General features: G+C 38.3%; 1 protein-coding gene across 11 annotated transcripts in view; it reads left to right on the forward strand.

Moving 5' to 3' along the window:
- SYT16 (synaptotagmin 16) overlaps nt 1-24,113 on the forward strand; it is a 240,768-nt gene that overhangs the window by 91,667 nt on the left and 124,988 nt on the right. For 9 of the 11 annotated variants that reach the window (XM_049113234.1, XM_049113233.1, XM_025442796.3 and 6 more), the window contains one exon: nt 21,233-21,409. In XM_049113234.1, the coding sequence (XP_048969191.1) occupies nt 21,233-21,409 (177 nt within the window). Of the gene's footprint in view, nt 1-21,232; nt 21,410-24,113 lie in introns of those variants that run through there. The other 2 variants (XM_025442792.3, XM_035719799.2) reach the window with 1 other exon arrangement.

Here is a 24,113-nt window from a genome sequence, read left to right on the forward strand (position 1 = left end):
CAGTGGGAAACTCCAGAATCATGTTTATGAGCCAATTTAGAATCCATCCATTCGTGTGACTCCATACATTACCAGCTTGCACAGGTAGTGGGGTGTGTAAATGTGCACATGAGTGTTTGGGCACATTGTGGTACAGTGAGGAATACCCAGTCATATTTTCATCTGATGCCTCTTCTGAGCCTCCTTGCATCCCAGCTCTACATGCACACACACATTTATAAGGAGGTGGCTTGAAGGGAAGAGATTACACATGGTTAGCCTGTAAATTTTGTTTAAATTCTCAATTATCTAAAGAAAAAGAAATTTGTAAGAAATAAGATGCTTCAACGGGTAGGAACTACTACAGACTATCTCTTTACACATTTTCCTCTTATTCCCTTCCCTGGTGTTTAGTGAATAGTACTGTACCCAAACACCATGACAGATGCTTTATGAGATTGGGGGTAGGGCAGGGTGCAAGGACTATTAGACATTTACCTTCAAGGTCTTCACAGCACAGTTTAGCTATAAAAAGCCGCCCCGCTTGCCTGGTATGAAATGTCCACTCAGGTAGGTGGTGTGGAAATGCTATTTGGTTCACCTTCACAGTTGGTTGGGAGGAAACCGGTAAGAGAAGGCTTAGAGTAGGAAGGCATTCCTGGGGAGAGATTGGATTATAGGACCAGGAACCTAGAAGTGGATAAGTACCACTCTACCCAGAGACAGTGAGTTAAGGATGCTAATTTTGCTGAACTGTAAGTTTCCCTTGGGGGTACAGATGGATAAGCTTGGGGTGATTGCTTGGAGTCAGACCACATATAGCCTTAATGGGAATTTAGGCTTTATCTTGTAGCACTTGAGTGACCATTTACACCAGTTGTATAAGAGTGACATGGTACAAATGGTATTTGATGAATTTGGTGTAGTGCTAAGGATATATTTAGGGGACCATGAGAGTATAGAAACAGAATCTAAGGGGACTTTGTGGTAGTTCATATGGGATATATATAAAGGACATGAACTGAGGGGTCCTGGTGTTTGGAAACTTGGCTGCAGAAGTCTGCACGACTAGGGCTCAGTGGTTGAGTATCTGCCTTTGGTTCAGGTTGTGATCCCGGGGTCCTGGGATCAAGTCCTGCATCGGGCTCCCTGCATGGAGCCTGCTTCTTCCTCTGCCTGTGTCTCTGCCTCTCTCTCTCTGTGTCTCTCATGAACAAATAAATAAAATCTTTAAAAAATTTAGAAGTCTGCAGGAATTCAATCATTTTCCTATCTGTCCCCACTAGATGCATCATCTCCTCCAGGCACTGACGGTCAGTCTGTTTTAGGGTCAGGAACAGGAACATGTTTATTCAGTGAGCCAGCTAATAATTCTCTTATGTACACATGTGGTTCAAGAGGAAACACCTATATTAGTCTCCTAGGGCTGCCACACCACACACGGGTGGCTTCAACAATCCCTGTGTATTTGCACACAGTCCCGGAGGCTGGAAGTCTTGAGCATGGTGTGTGCAGGGTTGGTTTCATTCTGACACTTCTGTCCTTAGATTCTACGTGATCATCTTTTCCCTTTGTCTCCACCTGGTCTTGTCATAGTCCTGGGTTTGAATTTCCTGCTCTTATAAGGACATCAGCATAGGGGGTTAGGGCCCAGCCGAAAGACATCATATTAACTTAATTGCCTCTTTAAAGATGCTCTCTCCAAATACGGTCACACTCTGAGGTACTGGAGGTTAAGACTTCAGCATAGGCACTTTGTGGGGGACACAATTTAATCAGTAACAGCACCTAAGGAGAAAGAAGATGAGGCACAGCAGGAGGACCAGGGCCAAGCATCTTCCCTGACCCCTTATGCAGGCTCTTGGCTCCCAGCTCCTTGTGGTAAAATGGCCATCTCCAAACAGAAGTTCCCGAGCCAGCTTTCTGTCATCCTTTTCTAGGACAATGTAGGCTGATGTCATCTGGGGGATTTTCAACTCCCAATTTTAGGATTAGCAGCCTTTCTCCTTTTTTTTCCCTTCTAACTTCTCTGGCAATGCTAGTTTCTTACCATATTTATTGCAGTTGCCTGTTTATGTGGATGATCATTTTTATAACACTGGGAGGGAATCTCAGAAGATAAATGGAATGTATAGAATAAACGGATGCATTAGATTACAGCTGGGTGGTTTTCATGAGTGTCCTCCTTTCAGGGCTAGCACTTGTTTCTGACTTCTCTCATCTCTGACTTCTCTCATCTGTTCCTCTGAGATGACCGCTTTATTTCTAGTGTCCTCTGTTCCCATCAGATGGCTGAGACTGAGGCCCCACGTCCCTCTGTCCTCACTTCTAAATTCTTGTTCTACTTGGGACTTTGGGCTGAGCCTCTGCTGAGCATGTTTACTGAATTCTAGTCTCAGAAAAACCACAATGAAGCAGGATAGTGGAGTGATTAAAACTGGGGACTCCTGCCACATTGCCAGGGTCAAATCCTGGCTCTGACACTCCTCTGCAACTTAGGGATAAGTTACTCTCCAAACCTCAGGTTTTTTTTTTGTTTTTTTTTGTTTTTTTTTTTTTGTTTTTTTGTTTTTGGTCATCTGATAAGTGAGGATAATAATAGTCCCAGCCTCAGAGGATTGTAAGTTTTAAATGAGTATAAAGTCCCTGGCACATGGTCAATGCCATGTGAGTGTAAACTATAATAATTATTATTTTGCTTGCCTTTGTTCTGAGTAGCTTCCCTGGAGATTCAGATCTTGCTTGGCTCCTTCTGCATTACATCCCTGCCAGGCTTCCCTTTTGTAACCCATGTAGGGCTGGGCAGCCTTCCCTGGAATCCTCCTCAGACCAGCTGTCTTTTAGACTGATAACCAGAAGTAGTTGACAAGATCTGCAAGTTGTGCTTGTCTTGGGAGCAATTCTGCTAGAACAGTCCCAAACAGACTCTGCTTGAGCCTTTGCCTTCCACTTAGGCGTGCCTGGAGGGCAGTTCCCCCATGTAGCCACTGTGGGCCCTCCAAGTTTCCACAGAAGGGAGGGGCTGCTCAGGCCTCGGCAGAGACATTTGCCCCTTTCTCTTGCCCAAGTACCACCTGTTTAGAGTCAGGAGACTTTTATGATCCAGGAGAAGTTTGGATGATCTGTCAGAATGGGCGGGGGTAGGACTCTTCTTATTGTCTTAATTGGGATCCACAGGAAAAATACATCTCTGGTGGTGTTGAAGATAAGCTTCTCTACTTTTCTCAGTTTATTTGTATTTTTAAGATTTTATTTATTCATTCATGAGAGACACAGAGAGAGAGAGGCAGAGACATAGGCAGAGGGAGAAGCAGGCTCCCTGCAGTGAGCCTGATGTGGGACTTGATCCCAGGACCTCAGGATCACGACTGAGCCAAAGGCAGATGCTCAACCACTGAGCCACCCAGGCATCCCCCTTTCTCAGTTTATTATTATTATTATTATTTTTTCCCCATTTCTCAGTTTAAATGGACTTCTGCATGATCATGGTCATGCTAGATGTATATCAACTCTTCTCCCTGTACCTGTGACCTGCCTTCTGGTGGCTGCTGCTGGGGGCCTTTTAAGTCCCTAGTGGGCCCCTTGTGAAATGTTCCATCACCACAGGATTCCCTAGAGCCCCGAGATTCACAGCTTCCTCATCAAGGCACCAACTCATGTACAAATCAGTGCTAATTCAGGTCTATTCCAGTGTCTTTTCCTTTCAGATTATTCTTTGTCTTGGGCAAAGGGTGGCAGTTTTTGTTTAGTTTAGTTTTGTTTTGTAATCTTTGAAATCTGCATTCATAACCCTGTACTTCCCTGCAATCTGGGGTTCTTTTTGTAATCCTTAGTGACTTTTTGAGAAGTTCTTGATCCTTCTCCCTTCCTGCTCCTGCTTCTGTGAGATAGCACCTCCTGCTCAGCACCTCTCATTATGTCCTCTCTTGCTGCAGCCTGTAGCTTCCCCTTACCTACTTAAACAGAATCCCTTTTTTCTTCTTAGTTCAATGGCTCATTTAGTGCCTTCTCCCCAGTCTCCATCTCTTCTCCCCCCTCCCCCCCCCCAGGTGGAGGACCTCATTACCAAGGCTATACATGTGTCCCTTTCCCCACACAAGTGCTGATGCAGCTATCTCAATGAAGTGTGGGGCAGGCCCTTAATTTCTAGTTTGGACAATTGGAATGATTTATCTTAAAGATGGTAATCTAAAAACAAGTCAACAAAGATTTCAGAAAATATCTGGAGCCAGATGAAATTCATCCAAGGGCAAAGGAGGGTCCTTGCCTTTGCCAGGCAAGGCTTCTTTGGCCATATATACAAAAATATTACTTACCAAGTAATTTGTTTACCAATATTAAGGACATTCAAAAAATTGGCAGGGCATACTATCTCACTATAATTTGACAAGATATATTAGGTAAATTATACAATAATTTCAGATTTTGGTTTATTTTTATTTTGGAACTATTAACAAGATAAGGTACTGCTTATAGATGGGGATATGGAATGTTTTAAAGTCAGGTTGTTGGAACATTTCTTGCTAAGTCACTCAACCTCCTTTAAATTTTTTCCCATTTTACAAGAATTGATCTTTATATCCTCTTATTCAAGTCTTGTTTTGTGTGAAAAAATTTCCATGTATAAAGCCTTCCTTGAAAATCTTTATTAAACTTTTTGAAGTTCAGACTCCAGTGCAGTCATGAGTGGGTGCTCAGTAAATAGGTTGGTTTTCCAGGCGGGAGAACAGGCTCTATTCAATCTTTACTCTCTTCAGTGGAGATATCAGTGGTGTAATCAAAATGGGACTCCACTAGGTTGAAATAATGAAAGTTTAGCTGGGAGAGATGTCAGATAAGCTGAGAGATAAATTTCTTCTTCTCTTTTTCTACTCACAGTAGGATTCTGAAACAGAATCTCTGCAGGAGTTTAGGTAGTTGCAATCTTATGAAAGATATGTACAGAATATTTTTGATTTAGAATTGATATTTCACTGACTACTTTCTTAAACTTGGGATGAGGATTGAAAGGAGAAAAAATAGAGAATGTCTTGAGATGTTTCAATGCATTCTGAGAAGTTTTTTGATTTGCTTATGTTCTAGGATATTATAGACCTAAAGTTTTTTTTCCTGGAGACTTGCAATAATGATTATAGTTTATCATCCTTACAACCCTACCAAAGATAAACTGGTTCAGAACCAAAACATTCTCAGTTAATGTTTTCTGTGGATGGCTCCTGCATATTACTGTCCAGACATTGTGCAGAGCTGAAGAAAGTGACAATTTTGCATTGAAAAAAATAGAGATACAGGCATCAAAGGACATTTCTTTTCAAAGGCTTTATTTCTGTTCTCTTTCCAAAATCCAAAGCTGTTTAAAGCTAGGTCATATTCTGTGGGGGAAGAGGGCAACAAGTAAAATCCAGAGTCACAACCATATGCTTTGAGGAATAGCTGAAGAAGCTTACAGTCCTTTCGGTAGAGGAAAAGTTGGGGAGGCCTAAGTGCCATCTTCAGCTATTGGCAGGGTCGATACTGGCTTTCTCTGTGAAGAAGACTGTCTACCCAGAAGATGTGGACAAAGAAGGAATGGGTTGGTTGGCAGATTAGTGAGCTTCCCAGTCACCAGAAGTGTTCGAACAGATGCAGATGCCTGTCAGGTTTGTTATATACTAGATTCCTTCACTGAGTGAGATGTAGGAGGTCTTTGGTGGGGAGAAGGCTACTACTACAAAGATGCTGTGATTTTAGGAGAGGATTTCAGGGAGAAGCAGCAGAGAGAGGGGAGATCAGAACTGTCCAAATGCATGGGAAAACCCAGGCTCTCGTCTTGGCTCTCCCACCCTATTTTTGGGTGTTTGGGCTTTAGCCTTTATTTTTGCAAAATAAAGGTTTGAATCAGTGTCCTCCAGGGTTCCTTCTAAATCATCAGCTTTAAGATAATAGTTTTCCCAGCCTGCACATCTGCTAGTGTACTGCAGGCCTGGAACACTGATGGGCCTAAACCATACATAATAAAAGAGTGGCAGAACAATGTTTGTTGGAGCTGATAGAACATACCATACACAGGATTTATTTTTGTAGGACTCTTCCAGAGAATTCCTCATTCCCTACTCTAATTCAGTGATAGTTTATATGCAATAAACTCATCAGTAATTTAAATAAAACATAATCTTGGAGGTTATACTTGTTAATTTAATTAAGCTAGCATGCATAATGGATCTATTATGAGCAAGGCATCAAGAATATAAAGATGAATAAGAAGACACCATTTTTGGTTTCAGTGAATTTACAGTCTAGTGGGAAATCATAGCTAGAATAAACAAACAGTGATGCAACATCATGAGTTAGATGTAAAGATATAAGCACTGTGCAAAAAGCACAGTCATAAGGTCTGCCTGGCGGAACAGGGGTGGGCTTTGCTGGAGGAGTGTTCTTTCCAGTGGGTCCTTACAAGAGGGGCAGGACTTCACCTTGGAAAAGGTCATTCCAGGGAGAGGGATTATTCTGAGAAAACACATAGGGGTTTGAAAGTACACGAAGGCTTAGAGAACAGTGAATATCTATCTGACAAAGGCAAGAGTGGTATACTTGGGAGATGTACTTGGTAACCAGACTGAAAAGGTGGTTTTGGGATGATTTGGAGGGAGTCTCAGATGTTACGGTAATTGTTTGAGCTTTGATCTTGAGGTTGTGGAGAGTCCTAGAATCGTTTATGCATGACTGTAGGTCTGTGGTTCATATGGCTAACTCTGTTAGGGGTTAGTAGAATGGGTTGGTGTTGTGGGGAATCTGACAGTATCCAGCATACATGTATGTATGTGTAATAATCAATGTTCGGCCATATTCATGAAATGACCTCAATCTGAACCTCACTATCCTGTAAGTTTATTATTAAAGTAGCTGAGCCCAGCTAAGTCTTGTTTTGCCAGAGACCCAAATTATATTTTTAAGAAATCAAATAGTTGAAAACTTGAACTAGGCTTTAATAAAAAATATCAGGGAGGGAGGAAGCAAAGAAGGAAAGAAAAGGGGGAAGGGGAAAGGGGGAAGGGGAGGGGGAAGGGGAGGGAAGGGAAGGGAGACAGGGAAGGCAGATGACATCAATTTGTAATTTTTTTAACGATTTTATTTATTTATTTATTCATGATAGAAAGAGAGAGAGAGAGAGAGAGAGAGAGAGAGAGAGAGAGAGAGGCAGAGACACAGGCAGAGGGAGAAGCAGGCTCTATGCTGGGAGCCCAAAGTGGGACTCAATCCCGGAACCCTAGGATCACGCCCCGGACCAAAGGCAGGTGCCAAACCGCTGGGCCACCCAGGGATCCCCTCAATTTGTAATCTTTGTAGAGGTTCAGCCTGATAAGAATCTGACTTAAGCACTGAACTAAGAATGGAATGGTGAAGATTTTTGAGATTTCAGAAGGCTTTTGAAAAGGATAATGAGTTAAGTACTAGGCTTGGTAGTTTTGGGAATGCCTGCAGGATATCCTGGAAGAGATATTTGTGTCAAATTAGAGTTTTGGCTTATAGACACATACTTAGTAACCCTCAATGACAGCTGAAGTCATGAGAATACACAAAATATATGAAGGATTGGAACCCAAACACAGAATCTTAAAGAATAAAAAACTCTGAGACGTGAGCAGAGAAGTGGAGCTCTGAGAGAGTGGGTGAAGTGATAAGAAGCAAAGCCTAAATTGGAAAATTCTGGTGATGACTTAGGCATGTAGAAAGAAAAGTTGAAGAGCAAAGATGTGTGATGTGGGTTCTAGCTCTGCCCAGAGGTTTGGGCATTCTGATTTTAAAGGACTATTCTGGGATCTGAGCAAGAGTGTCTTTGTGAGAAGGTACCTAAGTAATTTAAATCATTCAGGGGTGGAAATAGGCCTCAGAAAGACCCTACTTTTCATGCTCTTTTTTTCTTGCTCACCAGGCAACCTTTGACCCATAGTTTCATCTTAAGTGGCCAACTACCAGATGTAAGATTGGCTGTAGTTCTATAGATACAAAGTTGGTTGTAGTTCCTGGGCCAGGAATAACCATGATAATAAAATGGTTGGGGTTCTGATTTGTCACATACCTTATTGGCGGAAAAGCACATAGATGTCACACAGTCCTTCCTTCAGGACCTCACATCACCTTGGGATATAGAATTAGGTAGTATAGTGCTGGACCTGAATCTCCTTAACTAAGGTCCAAAAGCTTTTTTGTATCTACTTTGCCTTTGTGCTTTTAGCCTCTGGTTGATTTAACTACAATGAACTAGTCCTCAAGAGTCTGAGCGTCTCATGGTAAACTTTAAATATCATATTCTTAAACCCTGGAATAGTATCAGACTGTGGTGGCCTCACAAGGATGTACCAATAATTGAGGTTCAGCTTGAACCCATCATCCTATCTCTTTCATGTTTTACAATGTCAGAAGGATCCTGGTTAGCCCACAAAAGAAATTTAGCTCCCTGTGATTCTGATCTGGTGAGGGTAGCACTTACCCTAAGAAAGTGCGCCTGGAGGAGACACAGGTGTTTCAAGGGCCACACTTTTCTGGTAAAAGTGATCAGTGCATAGCGCACTATGAAATCAGAGCTTTGTTCCACAAGACTTTGCAACATGGTGCCTGCAAAGCACTAGAATAAAACACTATCTTCTGTGCCTCAAAGCCCTACTTTTATAGTCCTTGTTTGCTTTGCTAATTAAGAGACTTTCACAACTCCCTCTTGACCTAAATGTGTAAAATGTTGCATGTTGTTTGGCTCTTCTAATAGCTTTTGTTTGGCACATTCTGAATTTATAAGGTCAAATGTAATTAGCTCCAGATACTCAAGCCTCTGTTGGGAATAATGTCAAGGAGCAGTGCATCTCAAAATTTACTTAAAAGTCTCTGACATTTTTGCATCTTTCAAAAAATGTTTAAATCTCTAAATTGGCCTTGATTTTGGAAGGGTAAATGAGGAGACGTTTGAAGGAGTAATTGGCCCGTGTTAGGTACTTATGCTCAAGGCTGGGAATAAAGGAAGCCTTTTAGAAAGACCTATTATAGTTGTGTTTTAAGATCAATACTCATGGCTACCACATGGAGCCAGACCTCTGGCTTCTGTACCTACAACGGTTTGACCCCGTGTACTCTTCCCTTGAGGTGCAGTAATTACCAAGTGGAATGCCTGGTGCAGATGGCCTCCCGTGTTTTAGTACATGGCCCTTCTGGGTAGGGACGCTATGCAGCAAAGTGATGTGGGCACGTAAGTGGGTGGAAACTTTCTAATGTGTCACAATAATAACAATGCAGAATCCTTTTGCTGTTCAGCTTCCCCTAGAACTTCAGCCCACGCAGCAGCCTACGTGGTTCACAGTCCTATGTGAATGCTAGACAATTAGCAGCTGATAATGAAGAATGCCATGGGAACCAGTGGGAAAATAATAGCTTACTCCAAGGATATAATGAAATGAAATTAGCACAGACAGTAAAACAGACAATTTATGCTGTTTTTTTCTTTTTTCCTTATTTTTTATAATTAAAAAAGAGCCAGTAAATGCTTCTATTAGAGAAATATGAGAATCGATTAGATTCCCATCTGTTTTGGAAAGGGGTTTTTATTCAGAAATTAATTCCAGAGAAACTTCTAAGTTTCTACTACAGAAGAAGAATAGGTAAAAGATACCTATTTTATTTGAATACAATTATAATTTTATTCAATGTTGTTACCTAAATGGTTGCATGTGGTCTGAACTTTAGACAGGGATGCTGATGCTAGATAATTGATTTTATTGTTAGAACTATACTTTATGCTCTTAGCTGAAATGTCAGTGGATTTTCAGTGTTCCCAGCAAATTCTCACTAACAGGGTAAACTTGTATCTCTGTGGATGGATAACTTTCTGAATACACAAAAATGTATTGTCTGAGAAACTGGGCATTTAAATCTTCATCCTATTTCTGATGTCCTATATGCTGCTTAGTTTTTGAGCATAAAGCTCTACATTCTACTTCTTGAGATCAAAAGTTAAAACTTGGGGGCACCTGGGTGGCTCAATTGGTTAAGCATTTACCTTTGGCTCAGGTCATGATCCCAGGGTCCTGGGATCAAGCCCCATGTCAGGCTTGATCCAGGACCCTGCTGTTCCTCCTGCTTGTACATGTGCTCTCTCAAATAAATAAATAACATCTCTTTTAAAAAGTTAAAAATTGAAGTCTTTATAATAATCTTTGAAAAAATTTAACTGTGCTAGACTGCAAGCAAATCTTTTTTTTTTTTTTTTTTTTTTTTGAGGGTATTGGTTGGTAAAAAACAATTTTGTTAAAACTTCAGTCTCACTGTGTGGGCAGTATTCTGTGAGTTGAAAAATAAAGAAGTTATAAACAAATCAGAATTACATTTCACTCCAAATGCTTTCCAAATGCATTTGTTTTGGAGAGTTGAAGAAAGTTGGATATCTTTCTTCCGATATTTTGTCTGCCTGAAGTAGACTTGTCTCTCAATTTCTCTCATTTATAAAAATATTCTCTTTGTGCTTGAAAGCTAAATTGCCACATTGATTCAACAACCATTCAAACAAAATGATATACATGTATATTCTCTGATGTTTCAACATGACATACTTTCATTGGGCATATGTTCCTAATTTTGTCATATAATTATATTAAATTCAGGAATGTTAAAGTTATAATGAATTATATCCATGCTAGCTGATTGCTTTTACTTGGCAAATGACATCTAAATTGTACAATGACCATACATTACTCAGTTAAATTCAGCAACATAATTATGCCATTAAAAATCCAACAATCCAAAAATGTTGATGGTAGCCTTATAAATCATCAACATTATCTAGTTCCTTTTGATTTTCTGTCCTCTTCCTCATCTGGGAAGATGTGGGGAAATAGAGAGATCGAAGACAGTGAAGAGTAGCTAAGTGTTCCGGGAAACTCAGAAAAAAAAGTGAAAAAAGTCTCAAAGATTCCTTCCATGGACCTATTGGTGCACTTCACCCACTTTCATCATTAAATGCTGCTTCTGAGCTAACCATCTGAGCATGAAGGGAAAGGAGAGCAAGATTGCTGATGATTCTTGGCTTCTAGAAGTGTGTGCATGTGTGTTTGTGTGTGTGTGTATGTGTGTGTCTGTGAATGCTAAAGGAGAATTAACATTTTAAACATGTAAAGCAGGCAGGTTAGGTTACTTAATTCTCAGAAGAAGATGAACACATTTCAACACACATATATTATTATATTAAAGATAGCACACCATGTATACCCCCAAATGCTGTATTCTTAACTGTTTTGAGAAATGATTGGTTGCTAGTGACTCCATATGTTGCTATGTTTTATTTTGGAACATGTTAAAATCTCACTTAGATTTCATTAAGCCATTTTTTGAAAGGTCTATTTTTTCCTTCCAAAGGATTTGTTTGAATATGTGGTTAACATATCCTGGTTAGCTATTACTGGGAAGAAAATTTAAGTGGAACTACCCATTTTTCTTTAAATATATAAATTTTATGTAAAATATTTTATATTTCATAGGCCTAGGAAGTTTTAGAAAAATTATTGACTATCCACGAAGATTGTTGAGGTTATAATAACTAGCCTTAAATTTAGACATGGAAACATAATATGCTAAGTATCAAAGCCTTTGTTCTTATATCATTATTAATATTTTTAGTTCTGGAAGCATTATCAAAGGAAAAAAAGGAAAATTAAACCCTCAGTTTAAGTTGTTCTATGCTAATTTTTAAAAGTGACTAATTTCATAGTTGATTTTTTAAAATGTTTTTATTTATTTATTTGTGAGAGACACACAGAGAGAGGCAGAGACATAGGCAGAGGAAGAAGCAGACTCCTTGTGGGGAGCCTGATGTGGGACTTGATCCTGGTACCCCGGGACCAAGATCAAAGGCAGATGCTCAACTACTGAGCCATGCAGGCATCCCTAATTTCATAGTTTATTGTAAAAACACATCTAATGATATAAATGAGTCTAATTGTATGTATATTTTAAATTTGTGCACTGAAGTATCTATCTATGGAGTTGGCAAATTGGTGTTCAACTCTTAAAAAGTTTCTCTTTTTCTACGTTCTGTTCTTTTTGGTAGTTGCAAAGAAAGTCTGAGCATAAACTATAGGTCAAAGGTCTCAATTCTTTTGTACAGCCCAATGTGGGGTTTCAACTCACAACCCTGAGACATGAGCTGAGATCAAGAGTTGGACATTTAACCAACTGAGCCACCCAGGTGTCCCAGGCTTCAACTTTTATTATCCCAAAATTGGCCTTGAAGACATCTCCTTGTTTGCCAAAGCCTCCGATATCTAACACAATAGCTTTTATTGTCACTTCTTCACCCTAGAATCCTGGCTTGGGTCAACCCGACTGGTAGACCTGTGCTAAACCTGTGCAATACTCAGTTTACCTTTACTCTGACCTTGTTCACTGTCCTTCCTGGGAAGCTTCTCAAGCCCTAGGTGGATGGATCCCTGGAAGAGGATGTAGCCATACCCAGACAATCCTGAATTCTTTTTTCAATGTACTCTTCTTGAGATATAATTGACATACAACATTGTATAAGTTTAAGTTGTACAATGGGTTGATTTGATACATTTATATTTTGCAATATGATTACCACTGTACCATTGGCTAACTCATCTCTTATGTCACATAATTATCTTTTTTTTTTTTTTTGCAGTGGGAACAATTAAGATCTAGATTCTTAGCAACTTTGAGGTTTATTAATAGCACTGTTTGTAATCACTGTGCTGTGCATTAGATTTATCCCAGAATTCTAAGGTAAACAAGCTTAGGCTCAAGTCAGGGACTTTTTTGCATAACCATGCTTAAGAATATAATAAAAACAAGTTTAAAGTCATGCTACTTTTTACAGGGATGAGTGAAATTGAAATTATATCTCTGAAAACAGGGCTTCCAGGTTGAAGGACACTCAAAGAGAGTAGGGTTGTATAAGTGAGTAGAGTTTTAGATTTTTTTCGGGCTTTCCTTGTGTGTATGTGTGTGTGTGTGTTTTAAGATTTTGTTTATTCATGGAGACACAGATTGAGAGGCAGAGACACAGGCAGAGGGAGAAGCAGGTTCCATGTAGGGAGCCTGAAATGGGACTCGATCCTGGGTCTCCAGGATCAGGCCCTGGGCTAAAGGTGGCTCTAAACCACTGAGCAACCTGAGCTGCCCTTTCCTCATGTTTTTGAGATTCCTCATGTTCCTCAAAGTGATGTCAAGAGAGTTTATTCCTGAGAAATTATAACTTTACTTTTAAATTATTTCTATTGTCATTGCTCAGTTAATCTGGATTCCCCTTACCATTCTGTTGAATAAATTTTCAGCTTCCTCCCATCTTATTTCTAGCTCTTGTGAGTCAAATGGCTGTAGTTGGTTAGCCTTAATTTTTAACCTTTTCAACAACCACGGAAAGAAATTTACAAACATCTAGTGACTGTGTGACATGCAGAGACTTCCCTATTTATGTCACTGTTTGCTCTATCTTCTTGAGCCATTGCTTGAAAATCAACAGATGGGGCTATCCAGTGGAACATGAGAGATATATTTAACTTTAAGGAAGTTTTCAATATAAACTATGTGACCAAACTTCATAGCCATCTGATTTCCAATTTAGTAATTACTGGAATAATTAGATGAGTTACTTTGCAGATGGCACTTAAGTTTCTTGACATATGTGCCCTTGTCATCTATAGCAGATGATACATGTAATGCTTGTTCTTCACTATAGCATTTGTATATATGGGATGTAAAATGAATTTAAGCTTCCCTGCCAAAGTCTCTAATTTTGTTTAGACCCAAATGCAGCATCAAACCCTCCTTGGCTTATACTGATAGAACTGTTGGCTTGCTGTGTTCAGTGTTACACATTGAGGGTAGAGCTGTGCTGACTCCAGTTCTCATAACCTATAATATTTAAACTTTATTTTTAATTCTACATATTGAATAATAAAATTACAGAATGTTTAAACATGAAGAAAGTCACTTTCAAACCAAATTGAAGAAAATTATTATAATTCTTTTCATATTTCCTTCCAGTCATTATTAAAATGACATATTTGCATTTTTAACTTTTTGAGATAAAATCTATGTTCTATAAAATTAACACCCTTTTAAAGTGTAGAAGCCAGTAGTTTTTAGTATATTCACAAAGTTGCACAACCATCACCACTAACTAATTCCAGAGTACTTTCACTACCTCAGAAAGAAAACCCATACCCATTTGTAGACACCACTAACTTCTTCCCTTCTCCAACCTTCTGGGAACAGATAATATCCTTACTGTCTCTATGGATTTGCCTATTCTGGACATTTCATTTAATGGGATTGTACTTTATGTGGCCTTTTGTATCTGACTTCTTTCAGTTAGCATGCTTTCCAGATTCATCCATGTTGCAGCATGTATCACCACTTCATTTTTTCACTGCAGAATGTTTAACTGTATCACATTTTGTTTATCAGTTGATGGACATTTGGGCTATGTCTACCTTTTGGGTGTTATGAATAATACTGTTACAAACATTCATGAACACATTTTTGTGTGAATGTATATTTTCAGTTCTCTTGATTATATACCAGAGGTGGAATTGCTAGATTATGGTTGGAATTTTAAGTCACCTTTAAAAAGGAAAGTTTGTGTGGAACCTTGGTAAAGCAATTGTTACAAGTCTGCGATCACTGTCAACTTCTTAGCCATGTAAGAAGAAAGCTCGTGTAGAAAGCACATAAGCTGACCTACAGTTTAACATAGCATTTCTCTAGCAACCCCTCATGAACCTGTTCAGACTTTCCACGTAGTACTGATAAACACATAGCAAAAAGATGAAATTAGAATCGATAGATTCTAGGATGCACATGAACTCTTGAAATAGCCAAACTTGCCAAAATCAGCTTTCTCTCTGCTTTAGCCAGATGTGTACTTATTCCTAGAGTTTTCCACCATCCAACTTGAAAGGAGGGAAAAAGATAATATCTTCCCCCCATGTGGCACTAACTGAGATATTCAGGGTTTACAGTAATGAGTATGGCATAGTGGTTAAGAGCATACTTTCACCTATTTACTTGAGTGAAAATGTATAGTCTGTATTTAAGAAGATCTATCAGAAAGCATAAGAAAAAAAAACAAAGAGGGAAAAACTTGAAGTTGGTAGCCAAAGAAATACTTACCCAGTTTAATATAGAAACAAGAACAGTTCAATAGAAGAAACTGCCAAAGACGTAACTGAAGAAAACTCTCCCAAGCTTTACAAAAGCCATGGACATTTGGGTAGAAAATCTGGGTTCTAGGAAAAAAATCAACAGAAGATGCCCACAAAGAGACACCTTCTGGTAAAATTTTTGCATTAAAATATTCTAGCAACATTTTGACCAAAACATTCTGTTGCCCATTCAAAAAGTAGAAAAAAAAAAAAAGTAAGCTATAGAATCACACTTATTTTAAACATTAAAGATAAACGTAATGGAGCAATATCTACCCAGCTTTTGGGAGAAAAAGATATTGAGACTTTAGAATTTTATACCTATCTATAGTTAACTCACTGCTACCAGAATTATTTTTTTTAAAGATTTTATTTATTTTTTCATGAGAGACACAGAGAGAGAGAGGCAGAGACACAGGCAGAGGGAGAAGCAGGCTCCATGCAGGATCAGGCCCTGAGCTGAAGGTGGTGCTAAACCGCTGAGCCACCTGGGCTGCCCTGCTACCAGAATTATTGCTAACAGAAATATTTTCATCTCCAAAAAACAAAGTTATATTGAGGAACAAAAGGGTTTGTTCCCTCATTTTTTTGCATCTTTGGATATTATATTGAATAACTTCTTCATGTTGTTTCCATTCTGAAATCTGTATTTTTATATTAAGTGCATTAATATCAGCATATCAAATAGTATTTCAGTGATGATAAAGATAGTTAAAAATTTGTAAGAAAAAAGGTTAACAGTGATGGGTGGTAAGATTCCATATGATCTTTTCTTTTACATTTTCGTTGTTATCAAAATATTCTACTACATGAATGAATCATTTTTTATCTAACATCTCTAAAAATAATAGAACTTTTAATCTAGTAAAAATGTTTTATGAACCAAAAAGGTAAAATCAATATAGACAATTTAGTATTTTCCCAGTAGTCAAAATGACTGGAAGGAAGTACAAAAATCTTAATGATGGTTGTCTTAATTTTTTCTATATTTTGCAGATTTTATGTAATGAGCCTCATGTTGCTTTCTAATGGAAAAATATACTTGTACAAAAATAAAAAATTCGTTTCATTAATGAATGACATTAGGTCCAAATGTTTCTGCTTATGAATGATAGATAAACTCTCTTTTCTAAGACTGAATATTATGTAAATCATATCCTGTGTTGCTTAGTGTTACTGACCCACTTGAAGTTTATCTTTTCTTTCCAGAAGTTTTCATTGATAGTTACATTAATAGTTACGTTAATCAATGTGTTAAACAAAGAGGAGTTCAACATTTATTTAGGTATCAAATATTTATGAGTACCCACCCTATGTTGGCTGCTGAGAGTGCAATGAGTCACCGAAGCACAGTCCCTGTTCTTATAAAATTATGTCTTATTTGAAAATTGTTTTTTTTAATTTATTTTTTATTGGTGTTCAATTTACTAACATACAGAATAACCCCCAGTGCCCGTCACCCATTCACTCCCACCCCCCGCCCTCCTCCCCTTCTACCACCCCTAATTCGTTTCCCAGAGTTAGCAGTCTTTACGTTCTGTCTCCCTTTCTGATATTTCCTACACATTTCTTCTCCCTTCCCTTATATTCCCTTTCACTATTCTTTGTATTCCCTAAATGAATGAGAACATATAATGTTTGTCCTTCTCCAATTGACTTACTTCACTCAGCATAATACCCTCCAGTTCCATCCACGTTAAAGCAAATGGTGGGTATTTGTCATTTCTAATAGCTGAGTAATATTCCATTGTATACATAAACCACATCTTCTTTATCCATTCATCTTTCGTTGGACACCGAGGCTCCTTCCACAGTTTGGCTATCGTGTCCATTGCTGCTATAAACATCGGGGTGCAGGTGTCCCGGCATTTCATTGCATCTGTATCTTTGGGGTAAATCCCCAACAGTGCAATTGCTGGGTCGTAGGGCAGGTCTATTTTTAACTCTTTGAGGAACCTCCACACAGTTTTCCAGAGTGGCTGCACCAGTTCACATTCCCACCAACAGTGTAAGAGGGTTCCCTTTTCTCCGCATCCTCTCCAACATTTGTTGTTTCCTGCCTTGTTAATTTGCCCCATTCTCATTGGTGTGAGGTGGTATCTCATTGTGGTTTTGATTTGTATTTCCCTGATGGCAAGTGATGTAGAGCATTTTCTCATATGCATGTTGGCCATGTCTATGTCTTCCTCTGTGAGATTTCTCTTCATGTCTTTTGCCCATTTCATGATTGGATTGTTTGTTTCTTTGGTGTTGAGTTTAAGAAGTTCTTTATAGATCTTGGAAACTAGCCCTTTATCTGATATGTCATTTGCAAATATCTTCTCCCATTCTGTCGGTTGTCTTTTAGTTTTGTTGACTGTATCCTTTGCTGTGCAAAAGCTTCTTATCTTGATGAAGTCCCAATAGTTCATTTTTGCTTTTGTTTCTTTTGCCTTCGTGGATGTATCTTGCAAGAAGTTACTGTGGCCGAGTTCAAAAAGGGTGTTGCCTGTGTTCTTCTCTAGGATTTTGATGGACTCTTGTCTCACATTTAGATCTTTCATCCATTTTGAGTTTATCTTTGTGTATGGTGAAAGAGAGTGGTCTAGTTTCATTCTTCTGCATGTGGATGTCCAATTTTCCCAGCACCATTTATTGAAGAGACCGTCTTTCTTCCAATGGATAGTCTTTCCTCCTGTATCGAATATTAGTTGACCATAAAGTTGAGGGTCCACTTCTGGGTTCTCTATTCTGTTCCATTGATCTATGTGTCTGTTTTTGTGCCAGTACCACACTGTCTTGATGACCACAGCTTTGTAGTACACCCTGAAATCTGGCATTGTGATGCCCCCAGATATGGTTTTCTTTTTTAAAATTCCCCTGGCTATTCGGGGTCTTTTCTGATTCCACACACATCTCAAAATAATTTGTTCTAACTCTCTGAAGAAAGTCCATGGTATTTTGATAGGGATTGCATTAAACGTGTAAATTGCCCTGGGTACCATTGACATTTTCACAATATTAATTCTGCTAATCCATGAGCATGGAATATTTTTCCATCTCTTTGTGTCTTCCTCAATTTCTTTCAGAAGTTCTATAGTTTTGAGGGTATAGATCCTTTACTTCTTTGGTTAGGTTTATTCCTAGGTATCTTATGCTTTTGGGTGCAGTTGTAAATGGGATTGACTCCTTAATTTCTCTTTCTTCAGTCTCATTGTTAGTGTATAGAAATGCCACTGATTTCTGGGCATTGATTTTGTATCCTGCCACGCTACCAAATTGCTGTATGAGTTCTAGCAATCTTGCGGTGGAGGCTTTTGGGTTTTCTATGTAGAGTATCATGTCATCAGCGAAGAGGGAGAGTTTGACTTCTTCTTTGCCAATTTGAATGCCTTTAATGTCTTTTTGTTGTCTGATTGCTGAGGCTAGGACTTCCAGTACTATGTTGAATAGCAGTGGTGAGAGTGGACATCCCTGTCTTGTTCCTGATCTTGGGGGAAAGGCTCCCAGTGCTTCCCCATTGAGAATGATATTTGCTGTGGGCTTTTTGTAGATTAATGCAGGTGAGAAAGATGTATTTATAAGGGGAAGTAGTTGAAAATACATGAATGAGGGGCAAACACAGAGAGAGGTAATTGTTTTGATGAAAGGGATGGAGATAGGGTCCAGAGCACAGACTGCACAAAGCAGTGCATGCATACCATGTTTGACTGCTGCTAGACATTTAAAAAAATATTTTATTTATTTGCTTGAGAGAGAGAGAGACAGAGACAGAGAGAGACAGAGAGAGACAAAGAGAGAATGAGTGAGTGGGAGAGGAGACAGAGGGATAAGAGAATATCTGCTGAGCATGAGCCAGACCATCTCAGGACCCTGAGATCATGACTTGAGCTAAAGTCAGAGACTTAACTGACTGAGTCACCCAGGCTCCACTGCTAGATATTTTTTTTAAATTAAAGTTTAGTTCATATAAATGTTATGTTAGTTTCAGGTGTACAACATAGTGATTTGACAAGTTTATACATTATGTCATGCTCACCACAAGTGTAGCTACCATCTGTCACCATACAATGCTATTATAATACCACTGAATATATTCCTTAGGCTGTACCTTTCATCCCCCTGACTTATATATTCCATAAGTGGAAGCCTGAACCTCCCACTCACCTCCACCCACTTGGCCCACCCCCAACCCCTCCCATCTGGCAACCATCAGTTGTCTTTGCATTTATGGGTCTATTTCTGCTTTTTTGTTTGTTTTGTTTTTTAGATACCACATATAAGTGAAGTCATATGGTATTTGTCTTTCTTAGTCTGACTTATTTCACTTAGCATAATACCGTCTAGGTCCATCCATGTTGTTGTAAATGCAAGGCCTCATTCTTTTTTATGGCTGAGTAACGTTCCATTTGGTATATATACCATATCCTCTTTATCCATTTATCAATCGATGAATACTTGGGTAGCTTCCTTATCTTAGGTATTTTAAATAATGCTGCAATAAACATAGAGGTGCATGTATCTTTTCAAATTACTGCTCCTAGATATTTTAACAGCTCTTCAAAGATGATGATGATGATGATGATGATGATGATGATGATGATGATGTTGGGGAAGATGGTTATTTCTGTTGGAGAAATCACTATATGTCAGGTGCCACACTGATTATTTTCCATGTGTTAACACATTTAATCTTTTATATAGCTATATTTATTATGTCCTCTTGTTGCTTAGGAAACTGAAGCACAGAGAGGTTAAATAATTTGCTCAAGGCCACACAGATAATAAGTGGCAGAGTGTGATTTTCTCTCAGGCAGTATAATTGCTGAATCCATGCCAGTAAGCACTACTACCTATGCTGCCTCTAAAGACAGAGAGAATAATCAATATGTGCATACTTTTTTTTCATGGTAAATGTTGGCTTTGATAGCAGACACTATTATCATTTTGCAGACTACCAAGCTATTATCTTTGTTTATTCTTTCATTGGCTTGCCACTGGATTGGTTCTGTGAGGCAGTACCATTTATTTTCTTTATCTTTTCATGGCATTGGAACCGGTTTGATTCATCCTTTCTCTGGTATCTGGATGGTAGGGTGAGGTAAATATTATCCCTTCATATTTATTAGTCTACATATTAAACCTGCCAAAGGATTAAAGCTGCATTTTAGGAGATTCATTTTAATAAGTTTTCACATATACTCAACTCCCTTAAATAACTCTATTGACACCTGCTCTGTAATTAATTCCTTAATAATTTGCTTTCTGGATTTCTTTACTGAGTAATGTCTTGGCCCAAATGTCATTTCCTTAGACGAATCTTCCCTCAATCCTGAATTAGTTAAAAAAAATTCCTAAATTAGTTCTAGTCTCCCTGCTATTTACACTTCATAGCTGAATTCAGTGGCTGGAACTCTTTAAGGTATATTGGGTAGCACTTAACCAAGGTCAAATAAAACTCAGGATATTTTGATGAAGAGGAGGAAGAAGATAAAATTTCATTTATCAGGTTTCTAAAATATTACCAGCCAAAATATATTTCCAATTTCTTACACTGATGGCATGGATTAGGAATTTTCTTGTCTCCATTGATAATGATAATCATCATATTGCATAGTTGGGTTTGCAAAACTATATCCAGGAAATGATTTTTTTCTCCAACTGCAAATATTGAAAGGAAGATGTCTGAAAGTTTGTCTCAAGAGATTATCTTTTAAGCTTTGGGCAGCTGTGTTTTCCAGGGATTTGCTTTTAAAACACTGATCAACCATTTCCAGCTCAACCCATTTAACAGATATATCTCCTGTAGTTTGTGTGTTTGAAGCTGAATATTAGGCTGAGGATAGGAAGAAAGCACAAGTGCAAAAGAATAGTGAGGTCTGTCATCTGAAGAACCAGCCTAGCGGGATGTACTGAGCAACAATTGTTTTTTTTTCCTTTTTCCTGTACACAGTCCTGGAACTGCCAGCAAGTGTTAAGACTTGTAGAGTATTTGCCACTTTAATTAATAAATATAAACTTTGATCAGTTAGAAGTAAAAGTTGGTTTACTTTAATTGTGATGATGTTTTTTTTTCTTTTGTGCTCTCTTGCCAGTTCCTCCTGAAGCCATTGGCTTCCTATCAGCAGTTGGGGTCTTTATTGTTCTTCTGGTTGTTCTCTTCCTCTTCATCAACAAGAAGATATATTTAGAAAAAATAGGCCTTCCATGCCTGGAGCAACGAGGGAAAAGGAAGCACTCTAAAGACAAGACTGGGATCCATGAGGGGCTGGGTAAGCATGACGCCTTACATTTTCCTGAGCTTGGCAACTTGCTGTGGTTTTGGTCAGGGGAGGAGTATCACTGTTTCCACGATAGGCCCCATTAAGAAATCACATGTGAGCTGTTTGGATGCTGCTGTGGTAGACATGATGAACAGACATTACCGAAGAATACATTAGCTTTGTGAAAGTAATGCCCTTCTTTGAGTTTGAAGAGCAGATGGGAAAAGGCTGACCACCACTTCCTGTCGTTTGAGCTCTTTAGATGTGTGTGTTGAGTTTCCCTCTGACTAATGCTTGACAAAAAAAGTGGTTTTTCATTGACAAGAACCTTGATATGTTTTAGTCTCATTATATTGCAGCAGTGTTGCCATTTCACTTCAGTTAGCTGTTTCTGAGATTTTCATTGCTCTGATCCACTTCCCACCTCACAGGGCAATAATTACTTTTCCAAAGGGAATTTTTTACTCCTTAAGGTCACCGAATCTACTACATAATTTACTAACTGCCAATTTGTTGAAGAAAAATAATATACTCAAATAAATAATTGGCTTCCTGTTCTTAAAGGACATATTTTATTTTTAATTGCTGGAGTGTAGAACTTTGTAGTGCAGGAAGTTACCACAGAGTGATGGTTGTCATCACACAGAAGCTGGGCATTTAAAGATAGTGCTCTTATCTTACGGGTGACAACTAAGCTCTCTCTCTTTTGTAAAAAAATCATTCCAATCCTCATTTCTTCTTCTCTGTCAGGTAAAATGAGTTTGTCAGGTAAAATCTGGGACTTACAAGTGGTTTAGCCACTACTGTCCCAGCTGGGACATAAGTTTGTGAGACGAATAGACTTCTGCTTGGTCATGGGGTCATATGGAGGTAAGATTCATAGCAATTCTACTTTCCCCCCATAATCAGCTGGTTGGCACAAATTGTGTGACTTAGCAAATTATGGAACCATTCTAAACTTCAATTTCCTCATCTGTATTTTGGGATAATCAATACATCTTCTACAGGGTTAAACTAGATTAATGAATTACTTTTGTAAAGATATCAGCATGGTACCTATGGTAAAAGTCCTAATAGAATCATAGCCATGCAGCGTTAATAAAATATCAGTCACAGTAATGGCTTTTAAGACTGTCATCACCTATAAACACATTGTATTCATTACTTAAATTGGGAAATTAAAATTGGCGATGTTTTCTCCTTTGCAAACTATAACAGGTACAGAGAACTAAGGTTAGAGCTATTTAAGTTTTTTTTTGTCTTGTTTGACATGTTATCTGAGTATTTTAGAGACAATTATGAATTATACTTGCAAATAAGGTTTAAAGATAATGTTGAAACAATAACAATAAAGCATGAATCAGAAGCTGTCAGCTGAAGAAACACTGAAAAAATCTATGTCTCAAACTTAGAGTGGGGTCATAGAAAGAGAGCTTTAAAAATAGTTTAATCAGGAGAATCCCAAATTATAATGTCTAAGAACTATACACCTTCATTAGGACATTGCTCCTTTTAAAAGTTTAATTTTTGGTAAAAAAAAAAAGTCTAATTATCACTGATCAAAAGTCTTTTTGAGAAATGTGCTTGTATCCCAGATTTTGTCTAAGTCTTGATATTTGCCTTAATTACCATCTTCAGAACACTGATTTCTCAGTGAAATTTGGCAAATGTAGAGAAGTAAGGAAGGCAGCCTGATGTGGTGGAAAGAAGCATAGTGAAGACAGCCAGAGCTGTTTTGCCACTAATTAGCTGTGATATTTTGGGAAGCTCATGTCACCTTTCTGGGGCTTAAGTCCTCATTTTCAAAGTGATGAGTTTGGACTCGTTCTCTCCTAATTTCCCTCATGCAGTCCTCTTGGGTTCTTAGGGTTACCATAGCAATTTCTTCTTTAGATCTCAGTCTATGAATGGAAGAGACCTAATAGAAATGATTAACAGTCAACTAGAGCATCCCACTCTTAGATTGAACCATATGAAACTGCCATTTTTATAGACCCAAGAAATGGCTATCTGCAAGCTAGTCATTATAATTGAATATATGTGATATTCTGAAGAATAAAGTAATTCTTTTCATTTGTGTAGTAATATCAGAGGCAGTCTTTTTTTCTGAAGCCATCATGCAAAATCACCTACCTGACAAAATACTTTGCTTTCTTTTAGGCTATAAAATTTTCAAAGTTCAAAGAACTTACACATATGGTTCTATGTGGATTTAGGTAAAGGGAGAAAGAAACTGCAACTGTTTCTTCCTAATGACACAAGTAGTAATAATAATTTGGCAGTGACACTTGATAGCTATCACTTATTTAGCATTTAATATTACCATGCACCTGCTAAGTATGTTACAAGTTTTACTTGGTTTCTTTATGCAAGGTATTAGTGTTGTTTGGGGAAAGGGCTGGTACTACTTGTAACAAAGGAGGCATTTTTCAGATTCAAGAGAGAAAAATCTGATTAAAAATACCCGCAAAAAAATACCCACAAAAAGACAAAAAACAAAAAACAATAAAACAAAAAAAGAAAGAAATTCCCATCATGAAATAGTTTTTGAAGAAACCTAGCTTTGCGAGAGAGAGAGAGAGAGAGAGAGGAAGAATAATTTTGTTTTTCTGTTTATTTCTCCCTCAAAAGCTTTCTTTCAAAGCTTTCTGGTTAAAATACAGCAATTTCTCCCCACCAGTTGGGAAGAGGGCCCAGCTGACTGGGTCTTCCC

Source organism: Canis lupus, chromosome 8 (assembly GCF_003254725.2).
Source record: "Canis lupus dingo isolate Sandy chromosome 8, ASM325472v2, whole genome shotgun sequence".
NCBI lineage: Eukaryota > Metazoa > Chordata > Mammalia > Carnivora > Canidae > Canis > Canis lupus.